The sequence below is a fragment of the Heteronotia binoei genome, chromosome 10 (genome assembly GCF_032191835.1).
Source record: "Heteronotia binoei isolate CCM8104 ecotype False Entrance Well chromosome 10, APGP_CSIRO_Hbin_v1, whole genome shotgun sequence".
In the NCBI taxonomy this organism is placed as follows: Eukaryota; Metazoa; Chordata; class Lepidosauria; order Squamata; family Gekkonidae; genus Heteronotia; species Heteronotia binoei.
In genome coordinates, this window is record NC_083232.1 from 6,373,926 (window position 1) to 6,396,861 (window position 22,936).

The following is a 22,936-nucleotide window of genomic DNA, read 5'->3' on the forward strand; positions in this document are numbered from 1 at the left end:
GTGGAAATTGTCGCCTACCTATGGGTCAGCACTCAGAGATTGACTGAGGTCTTGATGCCAAGCGTACTTACTTGAGAGTAAACCTCCTCAACCTCCAGGAGCAGCACAATATGTGGCTCCCTAGCCACAGTTTGGCCACCCATAGTTAAGAGCATAAGAGAAACAATGTTGGATCGGGCCAATAGCCCTTCCAATCCAACATTCTGTGTCACACAGGGTTCTGGGATGAACACAGGGCTGCCAGCTTCCAGGTGAGCCCTTGAGAACCACCCCCCCCCTCAAATCACAACTAGTCTCCAGATGACAGATATCAGTTTCCCCTGGAAAAGATGGCTGCTTTGGAGAGTGAACTCTATGCACTATACCTTATCAAGGTCCTTTTTCCCAAGTCCTATAGTTCCAAGTCTCCAGGAATTTCCACACTCAGAGTTGGCAGCCCCTAAAAGGACCTTTCAAACCCAGGGCCTTTCCCAGGGGTGGCCAAACTTGCTTAACATAAGAGCCACATAGAATAAATGTCAGATGTTTGAGAGCCGCAAGACAGGAAGGAAGGAAAATAGATGGGGAGGGAGAGGTGGAAAGAAAGCAACTTTAAATGTATTCTCCAAGCTGACATAGAATAAATGCCAGAAGTTTGAGAGTTGCAAAACATGAACGTCAGATGTTTGAGAGCCACAAGGAAGCGAGGAAAGAAAATAGATGGGGGAGGGAGAGGTGGAAAGAAAGCAACTTTAAATGCATTCTCCAAGCTGACATAGAATAAAGGCCAGAAGTTTGAGAGTTGCAAAACATGAACGTCAGATGTTTGAGAGCCACAAGGAAGCGAGGAAAGAAAATAGATGGGGGAGGGAGAGGTGGAAATAAAGCAACTTCAAATGCATTCTCCAAGCTGACATAGAATAAAGGCCAGATGTTTGAGAGTTGCAAGACATGAACGTCAGATGTTTGAGAGCCACAAGGAAGGCAGGAAGGAAGCAAAATAGATGGGGGAGGGAGAGATTGAAAGAAAGCAACTTTAAATGAAGGAAGCAAAATAGATGGGGGAGGGAGAGGTGGAAAGAAAGCAACTTCAAATGCATTCTCCAAGCAGACATAGAATAAAGGCCAGATGTTTGAGAGTTGCAAGACATGAACGTCAGTTGTTTGAGAGCCACAAGGAAGCGAGGAAAGAAAATAGATGGGGGAGGGAGAGGTGGAAATAAAGCAACTTCAAATGCATTCTCCAAGCTGACATAGAATAAAGGCCAGATGTCTGAGAGTTGCAAGACATGAACGTCAGATGTTTGAGAGCCACAAGACAGGAAGGAAGGAAGGTAGATGGGGGAGGGAGAGATTGAAAGAAAGCAACTTTAAACGCATTCTCCAAGCTGACAGCTGGCTTGGAGAAGTGAATTAAAGCGACAAATGCCTTCTCCAAGCCGGCTGATGGGGCAGTGAAGGCTTCAAGAGCTACACAATATGTGTGAAAGAGCTGCAGTTTGGCCACCCCTAGCCTTACCCATTGCATTTAGGTCCATCCACCACACACACACCCCTCTGGCTGCACCCCACCCTCCAGGAAACAATCCCGGGCCCACACCCTGCCCAAGACCACCTGACGGTTGTTAGCTCTCCCCCCTCCCCGTTGCCAAAACAGCCGAGCGGCCAGACAGCGGCATAGCTGGAGGCTGACACCATCTCATTAACAGGCAGGGGCCGAAAGATCCGTCCCGGAGCTCCCAGGGTTGGATGGCCAAAAATTCCTACGCTCGAAATAAAAGAGGGGCAGCTCAGGCTGGAGAGATTAGGCCCCCAGCTGTCTCAATTCCTTCGGCAGACCCTGGAATGAAGCGGTGGCCCTTTGCCCAGGGACTTCTGTTCGGCGGGGCTGCCCACCGCGGCTCAGAGCACGCAAAGACAAGGCGAAAAGCCACAGCCAGGAGGTCAAAGGGCTCGCGGTGGTACAGAAGTCGAGCGAAGGATGGATGAGCCTCTGCGGGGCAACGGAAGAGGAATTTGTGTACCAAGCTATGCAAGGTCAACCCTGGTTAGGATTTGGATGACAATCATAGAGGAGGAAGGGACCTCCAGGGTCGTCTAGTCCAACCCCCTGCACAATGCAGGAAACTCACAAACACCTCCCCCTCAATTCACAGGATCCTCATTGCTGTCAGAGGGCCATCTAGCCTCTGTTGAAAAACCACCAAGGAAGGAGAGCCAGTTTGGTGTAGTGGTTAAGTGTGTCGACTCTTATCTGGGAGAACCGGGTTTGATTCCCCACTCCTCCACTTGCACCTGCTGGAATGGCCTTGGGTCAGCCATAGCTCTTGCACAGCTATCTTTGCAAGGGCAGCTGCTGTGAGAGCCCTCTCCAGCCCCACCCACCTCACAGGGTGTCTGTTGTGGGGGAGGAAGGTAAAGGAGATTGTGAGCTGCTCTGAGACTCTTCGGAGTGGAGGGCGGGATATAAATCCAATATCTTCTTCTTCTTCAATCCCCTGCACAATGCAGGAAACTCACGAACAGCTCCCCCTCAATTCACAGGATCCTCATTGCTGTCAGAGGGCCATCTAGCCTCTGTTGAAAAACCACCAAGGAAGGAGAGCCCACCACTTTCTGAGGAAGCCTGTTCCACTGAGAAATCGCTCTAATGGTCAGGAAGTTCTTCCTAATCATAGAATCCTAGAATCATAGAGTTGGAAGGGACCTCCAGGGTCATCTAATGCAACCCCCTGCACAATGCAGGAAACTCACAAACACCTCCTCCTAAATTCACAGGATCTTCATTGCTGTCAGATGGCCATCTAGCCTCTGTTGAAAAACCTCCAAGGAAGGAGAGCCCACCACCTCCCGAGGAAGCCTGTTCCACTGAGGAAATGCTCTAAACTTACAAACACCTCTCCCTAAATTCACAGGATCTTCATTGCTGTCAGATGGCCATCTAGCCTCTGCTTAAAAACATCAAAGGAAGGATAGCCCACACCTCCCGAGGAATCCTGTTACACTGAGGAACCGCTCTAATGGTCAGGAAGTTCTTCCTAATCATAAAATCATAGAATCACAGAGGTGGAAGGGACCTCCAGGTTCATCTAGTCCAACGCCCTGCACAATGCAGGAAACTCACAAACACCTCCCCCTAAATTCACAGGATCCTCATTGCTGACAGATGGCCATGTAGCCTCTGTTGAAAAACCTCCAAGGAAGGAGAACCCACCACCTCCCAAGGAAGCCTGTTCCACTGAGGAACTGCTCTAACAGTCAGGAAGTTCTTCCTAATGTTGAGCCGGAAACTCTTTTGATTTAATTTCAGCCCATTGGTTCTGGTCCTACCTTCCGGGGCCACAGAAAACAATTCCCCACCATCCTCTATAGGACAGCCTTTCAAGTACTTGAAGATGGTGATCCTATCACCTCTCAGCCGCTGCCTCTTCAGGCTAAACAGGCCCAGGTCCTATGAGTCCTCCTCATAGGACTCGATTCCTTTGACAAAAACCACCAAGGGAGTCCAGAATTGCTACGCAGAGGGAGGCAGTGGCAAACCATCTCTGAATCTCTTGCCTTGACCTGGATAGCCTGATCATAAGAGAACATAAGAGAAGCCATGTTGGATCAGGCCAACGGCCCATCCAGCCCAACACTCTGTGTCACATAAGAACATAAGAGAAGCCATGTTGGATCAGGCCAATGGCCCATCCAGTCCAACACTCTGTGTCACATAAGAACATAAGAGAAGCCATGTTGGATCAGGCCAATGGCCCATCCAGTCCAACACTCTGTGTCACATAAGAACATAAGAGAAGCCATGTTGGATCAGGCCAATTGCCCATCCAGTCCAACACTATGTGTCACATAAGAACATAAGAGAAGCCCTGTTGGATCAGGCCAGCGGCCCATCCAGTCCAACACTCTGTGTCACATAAGAACAGAAGAGAAGCCCTGTTGGATCAGGCCAGCGGCCCATCCAGTCCAACACTCTGTGTCACATAAGAACATAAGAGAAGCCCTGTTGGATCAGGCCAACGGCCCATCCAGTCCAACACTCTGTGTAACATAAGAGAAGCCATGTTGGATCAGGCCAACGGCCCATCCAGTCCAACACTCTGTGTAACATAAGAGAAGCCATGTTGGATCAGGCCAATGGCCCATCCAGTCCAACACTCTGTCACATAAGAACATAAGAGAAGCCATGTTGGAACAGACCAATGGCCCATCCAGTCCAACACTCTGTGTCACATAAGAACATAAGAGAAGCCATGTTGGATCAGGCCAATTGCCCATCCAGTCCAACACTCTGTGTCACATAAGAACAGAAGAGAAGCCCTGTTGGATCAGGCCAGCGGCCCATCCAGTCCAACACTCTGTGTCACATAAGAGAAGCCCTGTTGGATCAGGCCAATGGCCCATCCAGTCCAACACTCTGTGTCACATAAGAACATAAGAGAAGCCATGTTGGATCAGGCCAATTGCCCATCCAGTCCAACACTATGTGTCACATAAGAACATAAGAGAAGCCATGTTGGATCAGGCCAATTGCCCATCCAGTCCAACACTCTGTCACATAAGAACATAAGAGAAGCCATGTTGGAACAGACCAATGGCCCATCCAGTCCAACACTCTGTGTCACATAAGAACATAAGAGAAGCCATGTTGGATCAGGCCAATTGCCCATCCAGTCCAACACTCTGTGTCACATAAGAACAGAAGAGAAGCCCTGTTGGATCAGGCCAGCGGCCCATCCAGTCCAACACTCTGTCACATAAGAACATAAGAGAAGCCCTGTTGGATCAGGCCAACAGCCCATCCAGTCCAACACTCTGTGTAACATAAGAGAAGCCATGTTGGATCAGGCCAACGGCCCATCCAGTCCAACACTCTGTCACATAAGAACATAAGAGAAGCCATGTTGGAACAGACCAATGGCCCATCCAGTCCAACACACTGTGTCACATAAGAACATAAGAGAAGCCATGTTGGATCAGGCCAATTGCCCATCCAGTCCAACACTCTGTGTCACATAAGAACATAAGAGAAGCCCTGTTGGATCAGGCCAGCGGCCCATCCAGTCCAACACTCTGTGTCACATAAGAACATAAGAGAAGCCCTGTTGGATCAGGCTAACGGCCCATCCAGTCCAACACTCTGTGTAACATAAGAGAAGCCATGTTGGATCAGGTCAACGGCCCATCCAGTCCAACACTCTGTGTAACATAAGAGAAGCCATGTTGGATCAGGCCAATGGCCCATCCAGTCCAACACTCTGTGTCACACAGCGGCCAAAAAACCTAGATGCCATCAGGAGGTCCATCAGTGGGGCCAGGACACTAGAAGCCCTCCCACTGTTGCCCCTCCCAAGCACCAAGAATACAGAGCATCACTTGCCCCAGACAGAGAGTTCCAACAATACACTGTGGCTAATAGTCAATGATGGACCTCTACTCCATATGTTTATCCAATCCCCTCTTGAAGGTGGCTATCTCAGAAGCTAAGCATGGTCAGCTCTGGTTAGTCCTCAAATGGGAAACCACCAAGGAAATCCAGGGTTGCTATGCAGAGGCAGGCAAGTGGTAAACCATCCCAGCACACCTCTTGTCTCGCATACCTCACAGGGTCACCCACAAGTCAGTTGTGACTTGATGACAAAAAAAAAAGGACACTATGGAAGAAGCCCAGGGGGTGGGGTGGGGGGTACAGGCTGTGATGGCATGATGTTACTTCGGGCAGGGGGGAGCAGAAGTGACATCCTACCTCTCTAGGGATCACTGGAAACTCTATGGCAAAATGACAGGAAAAGGAAAGGTCCCCTGTGCAAGCATCAGCCGCTTCCGACTCTGGGGTGACGCTGCTTTCACAACGTTTTCACGGCAGACTCTTTAAGGGGTGGTTTGCCCTTGCCTTCCCCAGTCCTCTATGCTTCCCCCCCCCCCAGCAAGCTGGGGACTCGTTTGACCGACCTCGGAAGGATGGAAGGCTGAGTCAACCTCGAGCCGGCTACCTGAAAACCCAGCTTCCACTGGGATCGAACTCAGGTCGTGAGCAGAGCTTAGGACTGCAGTGCTGCAGCTTTAACCCTCTGCGCCACAGAGTTCCCAGCAATTCCTAGAAGGGACTGGCATCACTGTTGGGCTGTGATATCATGCTGTCACTTGACATTTTTTGGATTTTTGCATTATTTTTCTCCCCAACAGGGGCCCGACATGGCTTATTGGATAGGCTATATATTTTACATTATGATGTCACCTGGAATTTTGCCCTATAATCAACCAACCGTCTCTCCTTCTCCCTTTATCCTCACAACGGCACTACCGACGGCTGGCTTAAACTGAACTACTGATACCGCCCTCGCTCTGCTCATGAACGCCAATTTTTTACCAACGATTAATACACTGGCCTGTTGTATAAAATGGGACGCTCTAGAACACCATTACCACCACACGTAGAGCATTTTTTTAATCACCAACGGAGCATTAAAAAAATATTCTAAGCACAACACACAGACCCCAAAGTTCTAGAGGTTAGGAAGGTATTAATGACATCTTATTACAGGACCAAGCTCGAGCAAGCAAGCCAAGCTGCATTCATTTTTTCCTTTGACTTTGCCCACAACGAATTGTCTCATGGCCATCATCAATATTAATGAGCCAAGATGTTCTCAAAAACCTATGGTGGAAAACAAAAGAAAAACCTAATATTATCACTAACCAAGAACTGGTATGGAAAAGATCATAGAATCATAGAGTTGGAAGGGACCTCAAGGGTCATCTAGTCCAACCCCCTGCACAATTCAGGAAACTCACAAACCCCTCCCCCTAAATTCACAGGATCTTCATCGCTATCAAATGGCCATCTAGCCTCTGTTTAAAAACCTCCTCCTGAGGAAGCCTGTTCCACTGAGGAACCGCTCTAACGGTCAGGAAGTTCTTCTTAATGTTGAGCCAGAAACTCTTTGATTTAATTTCAACCCATTGGTTCTGGTCCTACCTTCCGGGGCCACAGAAAACAATTCCACATCATCCTCTATATGACAGCCCTTCAAGTACTTGAAGATGGTGATCAGATCACCTCTCATTCGCCTCCTCTCCAGGCTAAACATCCCCAGCTCCTTCAAACTTTCCTCGTAGGACTTGGGCTCCAGACCCCTCACCATCTTCGTCGCCCTCCTCTGGACCGGTTCCAGCTTGTCTATATCCTTCTTAAAATGTGGTGCCCAAAACGGAACACAAGACTCCAGGTGAGGTCTTACCAGAGCACAGTAAAGCGACACCATATTATATTAGAACAGGGGTGTCAAACTCATTTGTTATGAGGGATGGATCTGACATAAATGAGACCTTGTTGGGCCGGGCCATGTAAGGTTGGGACAGGCCATGTACCTATTTAAGATTAGGTAGCAGAGATATAAATTTTAGGAAGATCACAAACACAATTATATATTTTTAAAGAAGAAGAAGATATTGGATTTATATCCCGCCCTCCACTCCGAAGAGCCTCAGAGCAGCTCACAATCTCCTTTACCTTCCTCCCCCACAACAGACATACTGTGGGACTGGTGGGGCTGGAGAGGGCTCTCACAGCAGCTGCCCTTTCAAGACAATCTCTGCCAGAGCTATGGCTGACCCAAGGCCATGCTAGCAGGTGCAAGTGGAGGAGTGGGGAATCAAACCCGATTCTCCAGAGCCCTCTCCAGCCCCACCCACCTCACAGGGTGTCTGTTGTGGGGGGGAGGAAGGTAAAGGAGATCATGAGCTGCTCTGAGACTCTTCGGCGTGGGGGGCGGGATATAAATCCAATATCTTCCTCACAGGGTGTATGTTGTGAGGGGAAGGAAGGTAAAGGAGATTGTGAGCCGCTCTGAGACTCTTCGGAGTGGAGGGCGGGATATAAATCCAATATCTTCATCTACCTCACAGGGTGTCTGTTGTGAGGGAGGAAGGTAAAGGAGATTGTGAGCCCCTCTGAGACTCTTCGGAGTGGAGGGCAGGATATAAATCCAATATCTTCATCTACCTCACAGGGTGTCTGTTGTGGGGGAGGAAGGGAAAGGAGATTGTGAGCCCCTCTGAGACTCTTTGGAGTGGAGGGCGGGATATAAATCCAATATCTTCATCTACCTCACAGGGTGTCTGTTGTGGGGGAGGAAGGTAAAGGAGATTGTGAGCCCCTCTGAGACTCTTCGGAGTGGAGGGCGGGATATAAATCCAATATCTTCATCTACCTCACAGGGTGTCTGTTGTGGGGGAGGAAGGGAAAGGAGATTGTGAGCCCCTCTGAGACTCTTTGGAGTGGAGGGCGGGATATAAATCCAATATCTTCATTTACCTCACAGGGTGTCTGTTGTGGGGGGGGGGAAGGTAAAGGAGATTGTGAGCCACTCTGAGACTCTTCGGAGTGGAGGGCAGGATATAAATCCAATATCATCATCATATAATGGAAAGTGAAAATTGAGAAGACACTGCTATAAGAGAATTATGATAAGCACTTTATTTGCACAAGCACTTTTTCATGAAGAAGGAAGGAGCTGATAAGGAGACCTTCTTACCTTGAGAACTAGGACAGTGGTTCACTTTCTAGACATTTGAAGTATTAGAAGTATTTTTCCTTCAGTTACACGTTATATGGACTTCGATCGTACTCTGGGCTATGATATTCCAAAACTGCACTGATAGAGATATTAGAACTTACATTTTTTTCAAATCTGTACTCATTGGCTTTAGTTATTTTTCACGCTTTGTTTTTCCCCTTTCACCACCTGGAGGATGGCAACCCTACATGCGCCCCGTCAAGAACTGGAACTCAGGCACGTTGGCAGTCAATGTCCTTCCAGCCCCCAGTAACATCTCGTAAAAGGCTGGGTCCAAGAGAGAAGGAAAAGGAGAGTCTACTTAGATTCCTTTTTCAATTTAGAGTGTGCAGAGCTACTCACAGGAAAAGGTCGATGGTCCCACAGAGGAAAGAAGTGGATGGGCCATGGCTCAGCCGCAGAGCATCTGCTTGGCATGCAGAAGAGAGATCTGACCAAGAGAGAGATCTTGGGGTCGTGGTAGACAACTCACTGAAAATGTCAAGACAGTGTGGGTTTGCAATAAAAAAGGCCAACGCCATGCTGGGAATTATTAGGAAGGGAACTGAAAACAAATCAGCCAGTATCATAATGTCTCTGTATAAATCGATGGTGTGGTCTCATTTGGAGTACTGTGTGCAGTTCTGGTCGCCGCACCTCAAAAAGGATATTATAGCATTGGAGAAAGTCCAGAAAAGGGCAACTAGAATGATTAAAGGGCTGGAACACTTTCCCTATGAAGAAAGGTTGAAACGCTTGGGACTCTTTAGCTTGGAGAAACGTCGACTGCGGGGTGACATGATAGAGGTTTACAAGATAATGCATGGGATGGAGAAAGTAGAGAAAGAGGTACTTTTCTCCCTTTCTCACAATACAAGAACTCGTGGGCATTCGATGAAATTGCTGAGCAGCCAGGTTAAAATGGATAAAAGGAAGTCCTTCTTCACCCAAAGGGTGATTAACATGTGGAATTCACTGCCACAGGAGGTGGTGGCGGCCACAAGCATGGCCACCTTCAAGAGGGGTTTAGATAAAAATATGGAGCAGGGGTCCATCAGTGGCTATTAGCCACAGTGTGTGTGTATGTATAAAATTTTTTGCCACTGTGTGACACAGAGTGTTGGACTGGATGGGCCATTGGCCTGATCCGACATGGCTTTTCTTATGTTCTTAAGGTCCCAGGTTCAACCCCCGGCATTTCCAGTTAAAAGGACCAAGCAGGACATAATGTAGAAGACCTCACCCTGAGACCCGGGAGAACAGCTGCCTGTCTGGGCAGACAATACTGACACTGATGGACCAAAAGTCTGAATCAGTATCAAGGAGTTTCATATGTGCTCAAAATCACTTTGAGAAGTAAAAATGTAGATTTTTCCTCAATGCACAGCAGCCGAGAAGGTCAGGGCGCCTGCTCCGGCTGCAACGCCACGGAAGATGTTCTCCGCAGCTGAGAACGAAACGTCTGGAAGGAAAACTTTCTCCAGTCGAACACGGCACTTGAGCCCGAAAGATTCTACAAACCCTAATGATGATGCGAGCCATGAAAACCTGAAATCTTTGAAAAATGTAGACCATTCCCATGGCAGAGAAGCACTTCAGAGGTAAGATTTCGTCCAAGTTAACGCCTACTTAAAAGATTTCGTCCAAGTTAACGCCTACTTGGCGGGTCAGCAGGTCCCACTGCTGACCCGCCAAGCGCCAAGAATACAGAACATCATGTGCCCCAGACGGAGAGTTCTATCTATACCCTGTGGCTAATAGCCACAGATGGACCTCAGCTCCAGATGTTTATCCAATCCTCTGTTGAAGCTGTCTATGCTTGTAGCGGCAACCATCTCCTGTGGCAGGGAATTCCATGGGTTAATAAGAACATAAGAGAAGCCACGTTGGATCAGGCTAACGGCCCATCCAGTCCAACACTCTGTGTCACCCAGTGGCCAAAAAAACAAGGTGCCATCAGGAGGCCCATCAGTGGGGCTAGAAGCCCTCCCACTGTGCCCCCCCCAAGCACTAAGAATACATAGCATCACTGCCCCAGGCACAGAGTTCCATCTATACCCTGTGGCTAATAGCCACTCATGGACCTCTGCTCCAGATGCCACAATTTATCCAATCCCCTCTTGAAGCTGTCTATGCTTGTAGCTGCAACCATCTCCTGTGGCAGTGAATTCCATGGCTTAATAAGAACATAAGAGAAGCCATGTTGGATCAGGCCAATGGCCTATCCAGTCCAACACTCTGAGTCACACAGTGGCAAAAATTAAAAAAAAATCCAAAACAAAAGAAAACAAAACCAGGTGCCACCAGGAGGTCCATCAGTAGGGCCATGACACTAGAAGTCCTCCCACTGTTGCCCCCCCCCAAGCACCAAGAATACAGAGCATCACTGCCCCAGACAGAGAGTTCCAACAATACGCTGTGGCTAATAGCCACTGATGGACCTCTGCTCCATATGCTTATCCAATCCCCTCTTGAAGCTGGCTATGCTTGTAGCCGCCACCGCCACCTCCAGTGGCAGCGAGTTCCACGTGTTAATCACCCTTTGGGTGAAGAAGGACTTCCTTTTATCCGTTCTAACCCGACTACTCAGCAGTTTCACTAAGTGCCCGTGAAGAGAGAAAAGGACTTCTTTCACTGCTTTCTCCATCCCAGGCATGATCTTGTCAACCTCTCTCATGTCACCCCGCAGTGGACGTTTCTCCAAGCTAAAGAGCCCCAAGCGTTTTAACCTTTCTTGATAGGGAAAGTGTTCCATCCTCTGGGGGTCTGAAGCAACCAAACAAAGTTTCACTCCAACCAGACAGGGGCTCAGTCAAAGCACGCCTGCTCTTCAGACTCGCCGGAAAGCAGTTCAGAGCAGACAACAACAGCTGCTGCTACCGTGGAGAAGGGCAAGGCGCTGAGAGGCAGATGGCAGCAGGTGCCGCCAATGTCTCTTGCACGGTGCTTGCACAAGCCGCTCTGGTTGCCAATCTCCAGGTGATCATTTTTTTCTACAAGTTCAGGGGGTCTCTACGGGTAGTCCCTTTTCACCTAGTCTGGCTTGTCTGTTCATGGCTGAGTTGGAAGAACAATTTTTTGTAATCCGGATATTAATCCGTTTTTTAGTTCCATCATTTGGTTCAAGAGATATATATAACACTCTGTCACTTAAGAACATAAGAGAAGCCATGTTGGATCAGGCCAATGGCCCATCCAGTCCAACACTCTGTGTCACTTAAGAACATAAGAGAAGCCATGTTGGATCAGGCCAATGGCCCATCCAGTCCAACACTCTGTATCACTTAAGAACATAAGAGAAGCCATGTTGGATCAGGCCAGTGGCCCATCCAGTCCAACACTCTGTGTCACATAAGAACATAAGAGAAGCCCTGTTGGGTCAGGCCAAAGGCCCATCCAGTCCAACACTGTGCCACAGAAGGACATAAGAGAAGCCCTGTTGGATCAGGCAATGGCCCATCACTCCAACACTCTGAGTCACATAAGAACATAAGAGAAGCCATGTTGGATCAGGCCAATGGCCCATCCAGTCCAACACTCTATCACTTAAGAACATAAGAGAAGCCATGTTGGATCAGGCCAATGGCCCATCCAGTCCAACACTCTGTCACCTAAGAACATAAGAGAAGCCATGTTGGATCAGGCCAGTAGCCCATCCAGTCCAACACTCTGTGTCACTTAGGAACATAAGAGAAGCCATGTTGGATCAGGCCAGTGGCCATCCAGTCCAACACTCTGTCACTTAAGAACATAAGAGAAGCCATGTTGGATCAGGCCAATGGCCCATCCAGTCCAACACTCTGTGTCACATAAGAACATAAGAGAAGCCTGTTGGATCAGGCCAATGGCCCATCCAGTCCAACACTCTGTGTCACATAAGAACATAAGAGAAGCCTGTTGGATCAGGCCAGTCCAACACTCCGTGTCACAGAAGAATATCAGAGAAGCCATGTTGGATCAGGCCAATGGCCCATCCAGTCCAACACTCTGTGTCACATAAGAACATAAGAGAAGACATGTTGGATCAGGCCAATTGTCCATCCAGTCCAACACTCCGTGTCACATAAGAACATAAGAGAAGCCATGTTGGATCAGGCCAGTGGCCCATCCAGTCCAACTGGCCCATCCAGTCCAAAACTCTGTGTCACATAAGAACATAAGAGAAGGCATGTTGGATCAGGCCAGTGGCCCATCCAGTCCAACACTCTGTGTCACATAAGAGAAGCCCTGTTGGATCAGGCCAATGGCCCATCCAGTCCAACACTCCGTGTCACAGAAGAACATAAGAGAAGCCCTGCTGGATCAGGCCAGTGGACCATCCAATCCAACACTCTGTGTCACACAGTGGCCAAAAAAACCAAGTGCCATCAGGAGGTCCATTAGTGGGGCCAGTGCACCAGAATCCCTCCCACTGTGGCTCCTCCCAAGCACCAGGAAGACAGAGCATCACTTGCCCCAGATAGAGTTCTATCTATCGTTGCTGTTGTTCAGTCACACAGTCGAGTCTGACTCTTTGCACTGGACCAAGTCACGTCAGGCCCCCCTGTCTTCCACTGTCCTCCGAAGGCTGCTCAAATTCGTGTTCATTACATCAGTAACACTGTTCTATCTATACCTTGTGACTAATAGCCACTGGTGGATCTCTGCTCCATGTAGTTATCCAATCCCCTCATGAAGCCACCTACGCTTGTAGCCATCACCCCTACAGATGAACCGGGGGTGCAGTGAGCAGATGTGAGGCCGATGCCCCCCATGAAAGTCCCGTTTAGGACACAGTGAGCTAAAAATACAACTTGTTAGCTCAGATTAGAAAAGGAACAGGAAAGGTCAATTTGGGGGTTTTTAAACATTGTACATCAGGGAATCAATCTCTTCTCCCCTCTCTCCTTCCCTCCCATCTCAGCGTCGTCTCCCCTTGCCCCATAACTGCAACAGGCTATTCCCCGGCATAAGACGTCTCCGGCACCGCTGACAAAGGCAAAGCACTTCCATAGATCATCACCCGAAAGAAGCGCATAGACGTTTATCAATAGGCACACCTCTGGCGCACGCAGCAAAAAGAGATAAGTGTGACCGCTCACGACAAGGCTTCAGCCGGGTTTTTTTTTTCGGGGGGGGGGGGGGGGTTGCAAAGCAAGGGCCGCACGTCGAGAAAGCATGCAAAGTAGTAAAAAGCCTGAGAAAGAAGCAGATTAAAACATTTTTTAAAAAAAACACCGCACAGTGTGGCTTGAAAAAAACCCAAAACCCTTCCATCTCACGACAGCGTCTGGGGTAGGAGTGGATGCCCGCCTCTGATTCCAGCCAGCAGAGAAGGGATCCTCCCAGAGAGAAACAAAATAAATAGAAACGAGCAGAAGAAGAGGGGGGGGGGGGGAAGGCAAAAGAAACTTTCCCATGAAAATATTTTATTTTCGCAGAGAACAGGATACACCTGCAAGACTTAGCACCAGAGGGCTACGGCCTTAATTCCTGGGTTGATGGAACCCTCTGCTGGAGAAACAAGGAACTGCGCTCCCCCTCCCCCCCCCCCCACCTCCAATGCTTTTAACAAGTGACCAGGAAGACAGAGAATCACAGAGTTGGAAGGGACCTCTAGGGTCATCTAGCCCAGGGGTCGTTTTGTAGTAAAATAGGTGGTGGAGCTCACCCAGGGATGGTTATGCAGCTGCACCTACTGTTCAATGGACAAGGTGGGAAGGAGGAGGTGGAACTCTCAGAAAGGTTCAGGAGCTGCGCTCCTCTGAGCTCCCGCTGAATCTGAGGCCTGATCTAGTCCAATCCCCTGCACAATGCAGGGACTTCACAAATCCCTCCCCCTAAATTCACAGCATCCGTACCGCTGTCAGACAACCATCTAGCCTCTGTTGAAAAACCTCCAAGGAAGGGGAGCCCACCACCTCCCGAGGAAGCCTGTTCCACTGAAGAACCGCTCTAATGGTCAGTAGAAAGCCATTCAGTATAAGGACATCAGATAGGAGGTGGCACGGCTCTCAGGTTTCACCATACTTGGGAGAAAGCCCTAGCAAGAAAATCCATGGAGTAACATTGGCTCCACTGATTGGTTCTACTGATTGGCTCTACTAGGTCCTGACCCCACTGATGGACCTCCTGATGTCATCTGGGATTTCTGGCCACTGTGTGAAACAGGGTATTAGAGTGGATGGGCCACTGGCCCGATCCAACATAGCTTCTCTTATGTTCTTCTGTGACACAGAGTGCTGGACTGGATAGGCCATTGGCCTGATCCAACATGGCTTCTCTTATGTTCTTCTGTGACACAGAGTGTTGGACTGGATAGGCTATTGGCCTGATCCAACATGGCTTCTCTTATGTTCTTCTGTGACACAGAATGTTGGACTGGATGGGCCTTTGGCCTGATCCAACAGGGCTTCTCTTATGTTCTTATGTGACACAGAGTGTTGGACTGGATGGGCCTTTGGCCTGATCCAACATGGCTTCTCTTATGTTCTTATGTGACACAGTGTTGGACTGGATGGGCCATTGGCCTGATCCAACGTGGCTTCTCTTATATCCTTATGTCTGAGGCAGTGATGCTCTGTATTCTTGGTGCTTGGGAGGGGGGCACAGTGGGAGGGCTTCTAGCATCCTGGCCCCACTGATGGACCTCCTGATGTCATCTGGGTTTTTTTGACCACTGTGTGAAACAGGTTGTTGGAGTGGATGGGCCACTGGCCTGATCCAACAAGGCTTCTCTTATGTTCTTACGGGAACGATTCAAGGCTTCATGGGAACATGGTATTTTGTTGTCCCGTGCAAGGTGGACCCACATGCCTTCCTGGACCCATGTCCTGGGCACGGAGCAGCTTAGCATCAGGGCGCTGCTAACTGCCTCCTGGGCCACTGGCTGCCACCCAAGTCCATGCCCACCCAAGTCACAGAACTGCCCCGAATCACTATAGGCCCTAAGGACCAGAGTGTAAAAATGCAAAACTAAATCATGCCCTGTAGTTTTTTAAAAGCTGCATTTGCCACAAAACACACACACACAATTCTTTGTCAGTCTTCTCCACCCCTCTCGATCGGTCACAGTGCAACACCCACTTTGCGTTTCCAGAGAGGAAGTTTCAGAAACCATCGCAATGATCAGTCGTGTTGGAACAGACAGAAAAAGCTTCCTAATGGAGAGAGAGAGAGAGAGAGGCCAGCTAGGTTTAAGAAGGGAAAGGGGGAAGGGCACAAACTTTCCCAGACATGAAGAGTCTTATGAAATACAGGAAGGGAAATTATTTTTTTAAAGCAACCAAAAAGCTTATCCTTGCTGTTCTTTGATTTCCTGCCCATCAAATGCCAAGGCTGGGACGCGCACGCCAGGCGCAATCGTTTTGGCAGGCGAGGCGCCGCGGCGGCACATGCCAGAAGCACACATCGCAAAACCTCCAACACGTCGCAACAAATTAAGGCTCTGGACTCCCCCTGGAAGAGAAATCTCAGAGACAGAGCTGAATCCAGAACTCTGGAGCGCATACGCCTCTCCCCCCCTCCCCCAAACCTGGACCACATCCCAAATTCCAAATTTCCAGCGCAGCTTTTTAAAAACATAAAAGATCCTGCAACTTAACCAGACGAGAAGAGAGCCACATGCTCGAGCACATCTGGCAAGATCTCACCTGTCAACAAAATGACCCAGATAACATCAGTTACTCCTCTGCTTGGATGCTAAGTTGGCACCTTTCAGACCAACGTAGTTTAATTCTAGGCAGGTTTTGTGTGCACGGACATACACGAAAGCTTATACCCAGCACTGAACTTTGTTGGTCTTAAAGGTGGCAATGAACTCGAACTGTGTTCCGTCGCTTCGGACCCCCACAGCTGCCCACCTGGATCTCTCTCTGCTCCGATGACCTTAAAGCGACATTTATCCCAGCATGTTTTTAAGGGACCATGGGACTTCTGTTTTATTTTGTCCAACAGATGAGTGCGGTTACCCCCTCTAGCGTTTCCTTTTTGCAGGCTTCTAACACGCGTACGCCTAGTTGCACCAGCTAAGAACATCCGTTGAGGACCCGGGTCCAGGTTTCAACAGAACCAACTGCAGTTTTTTTAAAAAGAGAGGCAGAGAGCTCCAGCTCAATCCACCAGCCCCCTTTTCATTGGCCCTGGGATGGCAACCCGCCCCCCCCCAAGGCCTCCCCTGATTTCATCCAAGGCAATCTTGACCATCGTCACTGACAGCCACCCAACCACTCAAAAGGTCGCCCGGCCCCACAAGCAAACTGTCCGGGTTTTGCAGAAGTCTGCTTCAAGGAGGGACGATCTATCCCACGACACCGCTGTCCAAAAAAGTCCATCTTGCAATTTCCTAATCGAGTCATCGCTTTAAAGTGCGGCGCCAGCAAAAAGAAAACGAGAGACACAGAAAGGAAAAGGAAGGGGGGGGGGAGTGGGGACCACACGATATAAAAACCCACGTCCGCTCGCAAAACCGTGCCTGCGCCCACCGCTAAACACAGGAAAGAACAATAAATAAGGAGGGCGCACAGATCAGCACAACATTTTATAGCAACGCGCACAACCAGCCTGCAGAGAAAGCCGAGGCAGGGCGAGCGAGAGACGGGATTCCCAAAGCATGAGCAAAGGAAAACGACTCGGAATGAAGCAACCAAGTCCCAGGTGTTGGAAGGCAGCTGGGACCCTGGAAAAGGGGAGGCCTTTGGGCCGGGGCGGGGGGGGGGGGCACCGCAAACCTGTGCACACAGTGCTCTATCTCTGCAGCAAAAATTTTATTTTCGGGCACATGGCACTGCTGTGAGCAAATGTTTTAAAGACCCAGCTGGCGTGGCATCCCCCACAGTGGTCTGACTTGGTCCAACTGAAGGAAGAGAAGAGATGTCCCATCCAAAGAAGTGGGAAGGGGGGGGGCTCTGATACAGAAAGCCTCTCCCCCCCCCCCAACCACCCCCAGCCAACAATTCAAGATGTTCATTCAGCACATGAGTCCCACAGTATATAACCACAGGAAGAAGAGCTCAGAGCTCGGGGAAAAAAAAGACAGGAATTTGGATGGCACAACTCCGAGGGCCCAAGGGTGACAGATACCCCAGCCCCACCGGTCAAGGTCACACCCCTCTCTTCCCCATGGAGAACGCCTCTGTCTGCAACAAGGAACCTGCCCTGAGCTAAAGAGGTTCTCCAAAACAAGGAAGGGCCATGGCTAAAGGCCAGGTAGGAGGGGGATACCGTTCACCCCTGGCCAAATCAGATGGGAGACGCACGTGGCTGCAGATCACCAGGAGAAGGGCGGAATCCGTCTGCTTCCTCTATCCCCCCTCCCTAAAAAGCAGACTCCAAGCACAGTTTTGGGTTCCTGTTACCAGCCAGAAAAGGCACAGGTCCTAGAAGGCAGGCCACCTAGTCGGAAGCCCCGATTCCAAGGTCCCAGAAGGGAGCCCTCCCCATAGGGGGGTGGATGGTTCTGGAGGGGCTTCGGAGAATGACCTCCCAAGCCCCCCCCCCCATAAAACCTGAAGTTGGAAAGAGCAGCTGTGAAAGCCAGGAAAAGTTATCCAGACTGGTTAGCTGGCGAGGGAGTGGGGTCTGCTGGAAAAGGGGGGAGGCAGAAACGGGGAACTTCGACGGGCAAAGGTCCTCGCGTGGCCACCGAGAGCGCAGAGCACAGGTTGCAACCTGCGGGGCCGGGGAAGCGGGAATCGGGGCCGCGCGATGAGAGTCCGCATCGCCCCGGGGAGGATGGAAGAGTCAGCGCGCAAGGACAGGGATCTCCCCCGGCGGGGGCGCGTCTCGGCGGCGGGAAAAAAGAGCCGGCGAAACTCCCCGCCACTGGGAGGAAAAAGTCAGGGGCAAAACCAAACGCAGAGAGGAGCGGTCCTCCTCCGTTGGGCGCCCCAGAAGCTGCAATTTTAACAGCTGAATCGCCCGGCGGGGGAGGGAAGAAGAAGAATTGGAGATTTATACCCCGTCCTTCTCTCTGAACCAGAATCTCAGAGTGGCTCACAATCTCCTTTATCTTCTCCTCCCACAACAGACACCATGTGAGGTGGGTGGGGCTGAGAGGGCTCTGACAAAAGCTGTCCTTTCAAGGACAACTCCTAGGAGAGCTATGGCTGACCCAAGGTGCAGGTGGAGGAGTGGGGAATCCAACCCAGCTCTCCTAGAGTCCGCGCACTTCACCTCTACACCGAACTGGCAGAGATGCTCCGTCGTTGCAGTCGGGGAGACGGCAAAAGACGTTCAGGGATCGCAGGAAAGGGGAGTGGGGCGGGGGAGGGAAGGCAGAGATCTTCCGCCGTTGCAGCAGGGGAGACGGCCAAAGACGTTCAGGGATCGCAGGAAGGGGGAGTGGGACGGGGGGGAAGGCAGAGATCCTCCGGCGTTGCAGCCGGGGAGACGTCCAAAGACGTTCAGGGATCGCAGGAAGGGGGAGCGGGGCGAAGGCAGAGATCCTCCGGCGTTGTAGCTGGAGAGACGGCCAAAGACGTTCAGGGATCGCAGGAAGGGGGGAGTGGGGCGGGGGGGAAGGCAGAGATCCTCCGGCATCGCAGCCGGGGAGACGGCCAAAGACGTTCAGGGATCGCAGGAAGGGGAGCGGGGCGGGGGGGAGGAAAGGCAGAGATCCTCCGCCGTTGCAGCCGGGGAGACGGCCAAAGACGTCCAGGAATCGCAGGAAGGGGGAATGGGACGAGGGGGGAAAGGCAGAGATCCTCCGGCGTTGCAGCCGGGGAGACGGCCAAAGACGTTCAGGGATCGCAGGAAGGGGGAGTAGGGCGGGGGGAGGCAGAGATCCTCCGGCGTTGCAGCAGGGAAGACGGCCAAAGACGTTCAGGGATCGCAGGAAGGGGAGCGGGGCGGGGGGGAGGGAAGGCAGAGACCCTTCGGCGTTGCAGCCGGGGAGACGGCCAAAAAAGTTCAGGGATCGCAGGAAGGGGGAGGGAAGGCAGAGATCCTCTGGCGTTGCAGCCGGGGAGACGGCCAAAGACGTTCAGGGATCGCAGGAAGGGGAGCGAGACGGGGGGGAGGAAAGGCAGAGATCCTCCGGCGTTGCAGCCGGGAAGACGGCCAAAGACGTTCAGGGATCGCAAAAGGGAGGGGGGGGAACCATCGCCGCTTTCACCGCGCGTCTCCTCGGAAGCCAGACCAAAAAGCAAAGAAAAGCTGGCCCCCGAGCCCCGCGTGCGGGCGGCCCTTACTCCCGAGGAGGCGCCTCTTCCCCGCCCGGGGGCCAAGCGCTTACCCGAAGTAGGCGGCGGAGGGCGGCGGGGCGCCGGCGAGGAGCAGCAGCAGCAGCAGCGGGAGCGCTACGAGCGCGCCGGAGGGGACGGAGCGGAGCCAGCGCCGCAGGCGGGGTCCATCCAGCATTTTGCGGCAGCTGCTGGCGCGGCGCTCGGGCTGACCATCGCGTTCCTTCCCCCGTCGCCGAGCCCAGCCGCGGCCCGCCCGCCGCCGCCCCCTTTATAGGCCGCCGCCAGCTGGGAGGATGGGGCGGGGCCGGAGCCCCCAGGGGGCGGGGACGAGGGACGGACACGCCTCCCGGGCCCGCCCGGGCTGGGACTGGAAGGCGGGGAAGCTGCCGCCAGGGGGCGGGGCCGGCCGCCGAGGCCCCGCCCTCTCCCGGCGGCGCGGGACCCAGCAGGGGACGGCGAGGGCTCCTTCCTAATGCTGCGGCGTTGTCACATTTAAAGGGACCGCACGCCTTTGAAATGCCTTCCCTTCGTTGGAAATAAGGAAGGAAAGGGGCTCATAGAATTGGACCCCCTGGTCCAATACAAGAAATATCTGGGGAGTTTGGGGGTGGAGCCAGGAGGCTTTGGGGGTGGAGCCAGGAGCAAGGGTGTGACAAGCATCATTGAACTCCAACGGGAGTTCTGGCCATCACATTTAAAGGGACCGCACACCTTTTAAGTGCCTTCCCGTCATTGGAAATAAGGAATGATAGGGGCACTTTCTCTGGGGCTCATAGAATTGGACCTTCTGGTCCAATACAAGAAATATCTGGGGAGTTTGGGGGTGGAGCCAGGAGACTTTGGGGGTGGAGCCAGGGGCAAGGGTGTGACAAGCATAATAGAACTCCCAAGGGAGTTTTGGCCATCACATTTAAAGGGACCGCACACCTTTTAAATGCCTTCCCTTCACTGGAAATAAGGAAGGATAGGGGCACTTTCACTGGGGCTCATAGAATTGGACCCCCTGGTCCAATTCTTTTGAAACTTGGAGGGTATTTTGGGGAGAGGCACTGGATGTTATGCTGCAAATTTGGTGCCTCTGTCTCAAAAAACAGGCCCCCCACCAGAGCCCCAGATACCCACAGATCGATTCTTCACCCCTATGGCAGGGGTGGCCAATGGTAGCTCTCCAGATGTTTTTTGCCTACAACTCCCATCAGCCCCAGCCAGCATGTCCAATGGCTGGTGCTGATGGGAGTTGTAGGCAAAAAACATCTGGAGAGCTACTGTTGGCCACCCCTGCCCTATGGGAATCAGTCTCCATAGGCCCATAGGGTATAATCTATGGCATAGGGAATAATGCCCAGCAGACACCCTCCCTCCCCGCTTTCTGATGACCCCAAACCGAACTGGGGATTGGCAATTCTATATTTGCTTTTATTTCACAAATGCAAAGTCTAGATTGTTGGACACCGAAACTTGCAAGATTCTAATTAGGTATTGTTGCACGAATGATTGATATCTTCTCCCCACCCACCTCCCAAAATCTCCGCAAAATTTGAAGTTAGAAACAGAGGCTGGAACGTATGAACATATGAAGCTGCCTTATACTGAATCAGACTCTCGGTTCATCAAAGTCAGTATTGTCTACTCCGACTGGCAGCAGCTCTCCAGGGTCTCAAGCTGAGGTTTTTCACACCTATTTGCCTGGACCCTTTTTTAGTTGGAGATGCCGGGGATTGAACCTGGGACCTTCTGCTTCCCAAGCAGATGCTCTACCACTGAGCCACTGTCCCTCCCAAAAACATATGAACATATGAAGCTGCCTTATACTGAATCAGACCCTCGGTCCATCAAAGCTAGTCTTGTCTACTCAGACTGGCAGCGGCTCTCCAGACTCTCAAGCTGAGGTTTTTCATGCCTACTTGCCTGGATCCTTTTTAGTTGGAGATACCGGGGATTGAACCTGGGACCTTCTGCTTCCCAAGCAGATGCTCTACCACTGAGCCATCGTCCCTCCCCTGGAAGAGTCAGGGAAAGTTATCCAGACTAGGCAAGAGGGGGTGGGATTGCATGAATGCAGATGCTGATGCGGGGGAGGGGGGAGTCTTGGAAGCGCAAAGTCAAGATTGCTGGAAACCAGCTTTAGAAACTTGCAGACATTCTCATTAGCTGTTATTGGAGACTGTTGCGCGAATAGATGGTTGGTGCAGAGGCGGATTTGGGGACAATCACGGAAATCAAAGTCTGGACAGTTGGGAAGCAGCCATAGAAACTTGCAGCATGAAGGTTATTGGCCAGAGTCTGAGCGCAGAGACGTAGATGGGAAGAGACCTGGGTAATTCAAGTCTGGGCTATTGGAAACCGGCAATGGAAATTGGTAGGAGCGTTAGGAAGCGATGGGAAGAGGAGTGAACACCCGCAGCCTTCTGCAGATGTTGGGGCTGGGAAAGGAAAGGTCCCCTGTGCAAGCACCGGGGCTATTCTTGCATGCAAGCAAGCATTGCAGGAAGCTCTGCGGGGTTTCTAGGTGGCCTGGTTTCCCTGCCTTGTTAACAGGCTGGAGAACCCCCGGTGTGCAGGGGTCATTTCGTAGAAAAAGAGGTGTTGAAGCTCGTAAGCACAATCCTTTGGGCGTAACTCATTTGCATATGCCACACATACGCCCCCCGGCATCACCGGAAGGGGGACTAAATTATAGAAGCTCAGCATCTACCTTAAAACACTGCTTGTATTAGGATTGTCATCATAAAAGCTCACTTCCATCGTGCTTTTTAAATCACTTTCTCCTGTGCGGCTAGATCCAAGCGGGCAGAACAAAGTGGCAGTCAAGTCGCACCTTTAAGACCAACAAAGTTTTATTCAGTTCTGAGGCTGGAGCCTCAGAGGGCAGAGTACGAGGAAGGCAGGGTTCTCAGCAGACACCCCCCAAAGCAGGGACGGTGGGAGGGACGGTGGCTCAGTGTTAGAGCATCTGCTTGGGAAGCAGAAGGTCCCAGGTTCAATCCCCAGCATCTCCCACTAAAAAGGGTCCAGGCAAGTAGGTGTGAAGAACCTCAGCTGGAGACCCTGGAGAGCTGCTGCCGGTTTGAGAAGACAATACTGACTTTGATGGCCCAAAGAGGGAGTGATTCAGTAGAAGGCAGCTTCATATGTTCATATGTTCAAAGCAGGCGTTTTCTCTGGGGAACTGATCTCTGTCCTCCAATCATCAGGAGTAATTATTGCAGAGCGCCAGGCCCCACCTGGAGGTTGGCA

At 51.2% G+C, this 22,936-nt stretch overlaps 1 protein-coding gene across 1 annotated transcript in view; it reads right to left on the minus strand.

Moving 5' to 3' along the window:
- Positions 1–19,874, minus strand: part of WNT9A (Wnt family member 9A) — a 97,326-nt gene extending 77,452 nt beyond the window's left edge. The window contains exon 1 of the mRNA XM_060248270.1: positions 19,750–19,874. Within this exon, the coding sequence (XP_060104253.1) occupies positions 19,750–19,874 (125 nt within the window). The remainder of the gene's footprint in view (positions 1–19,749) is intronic.
- Positions 19,875–22,936: the final 3,062 nt, after the last annotated feature.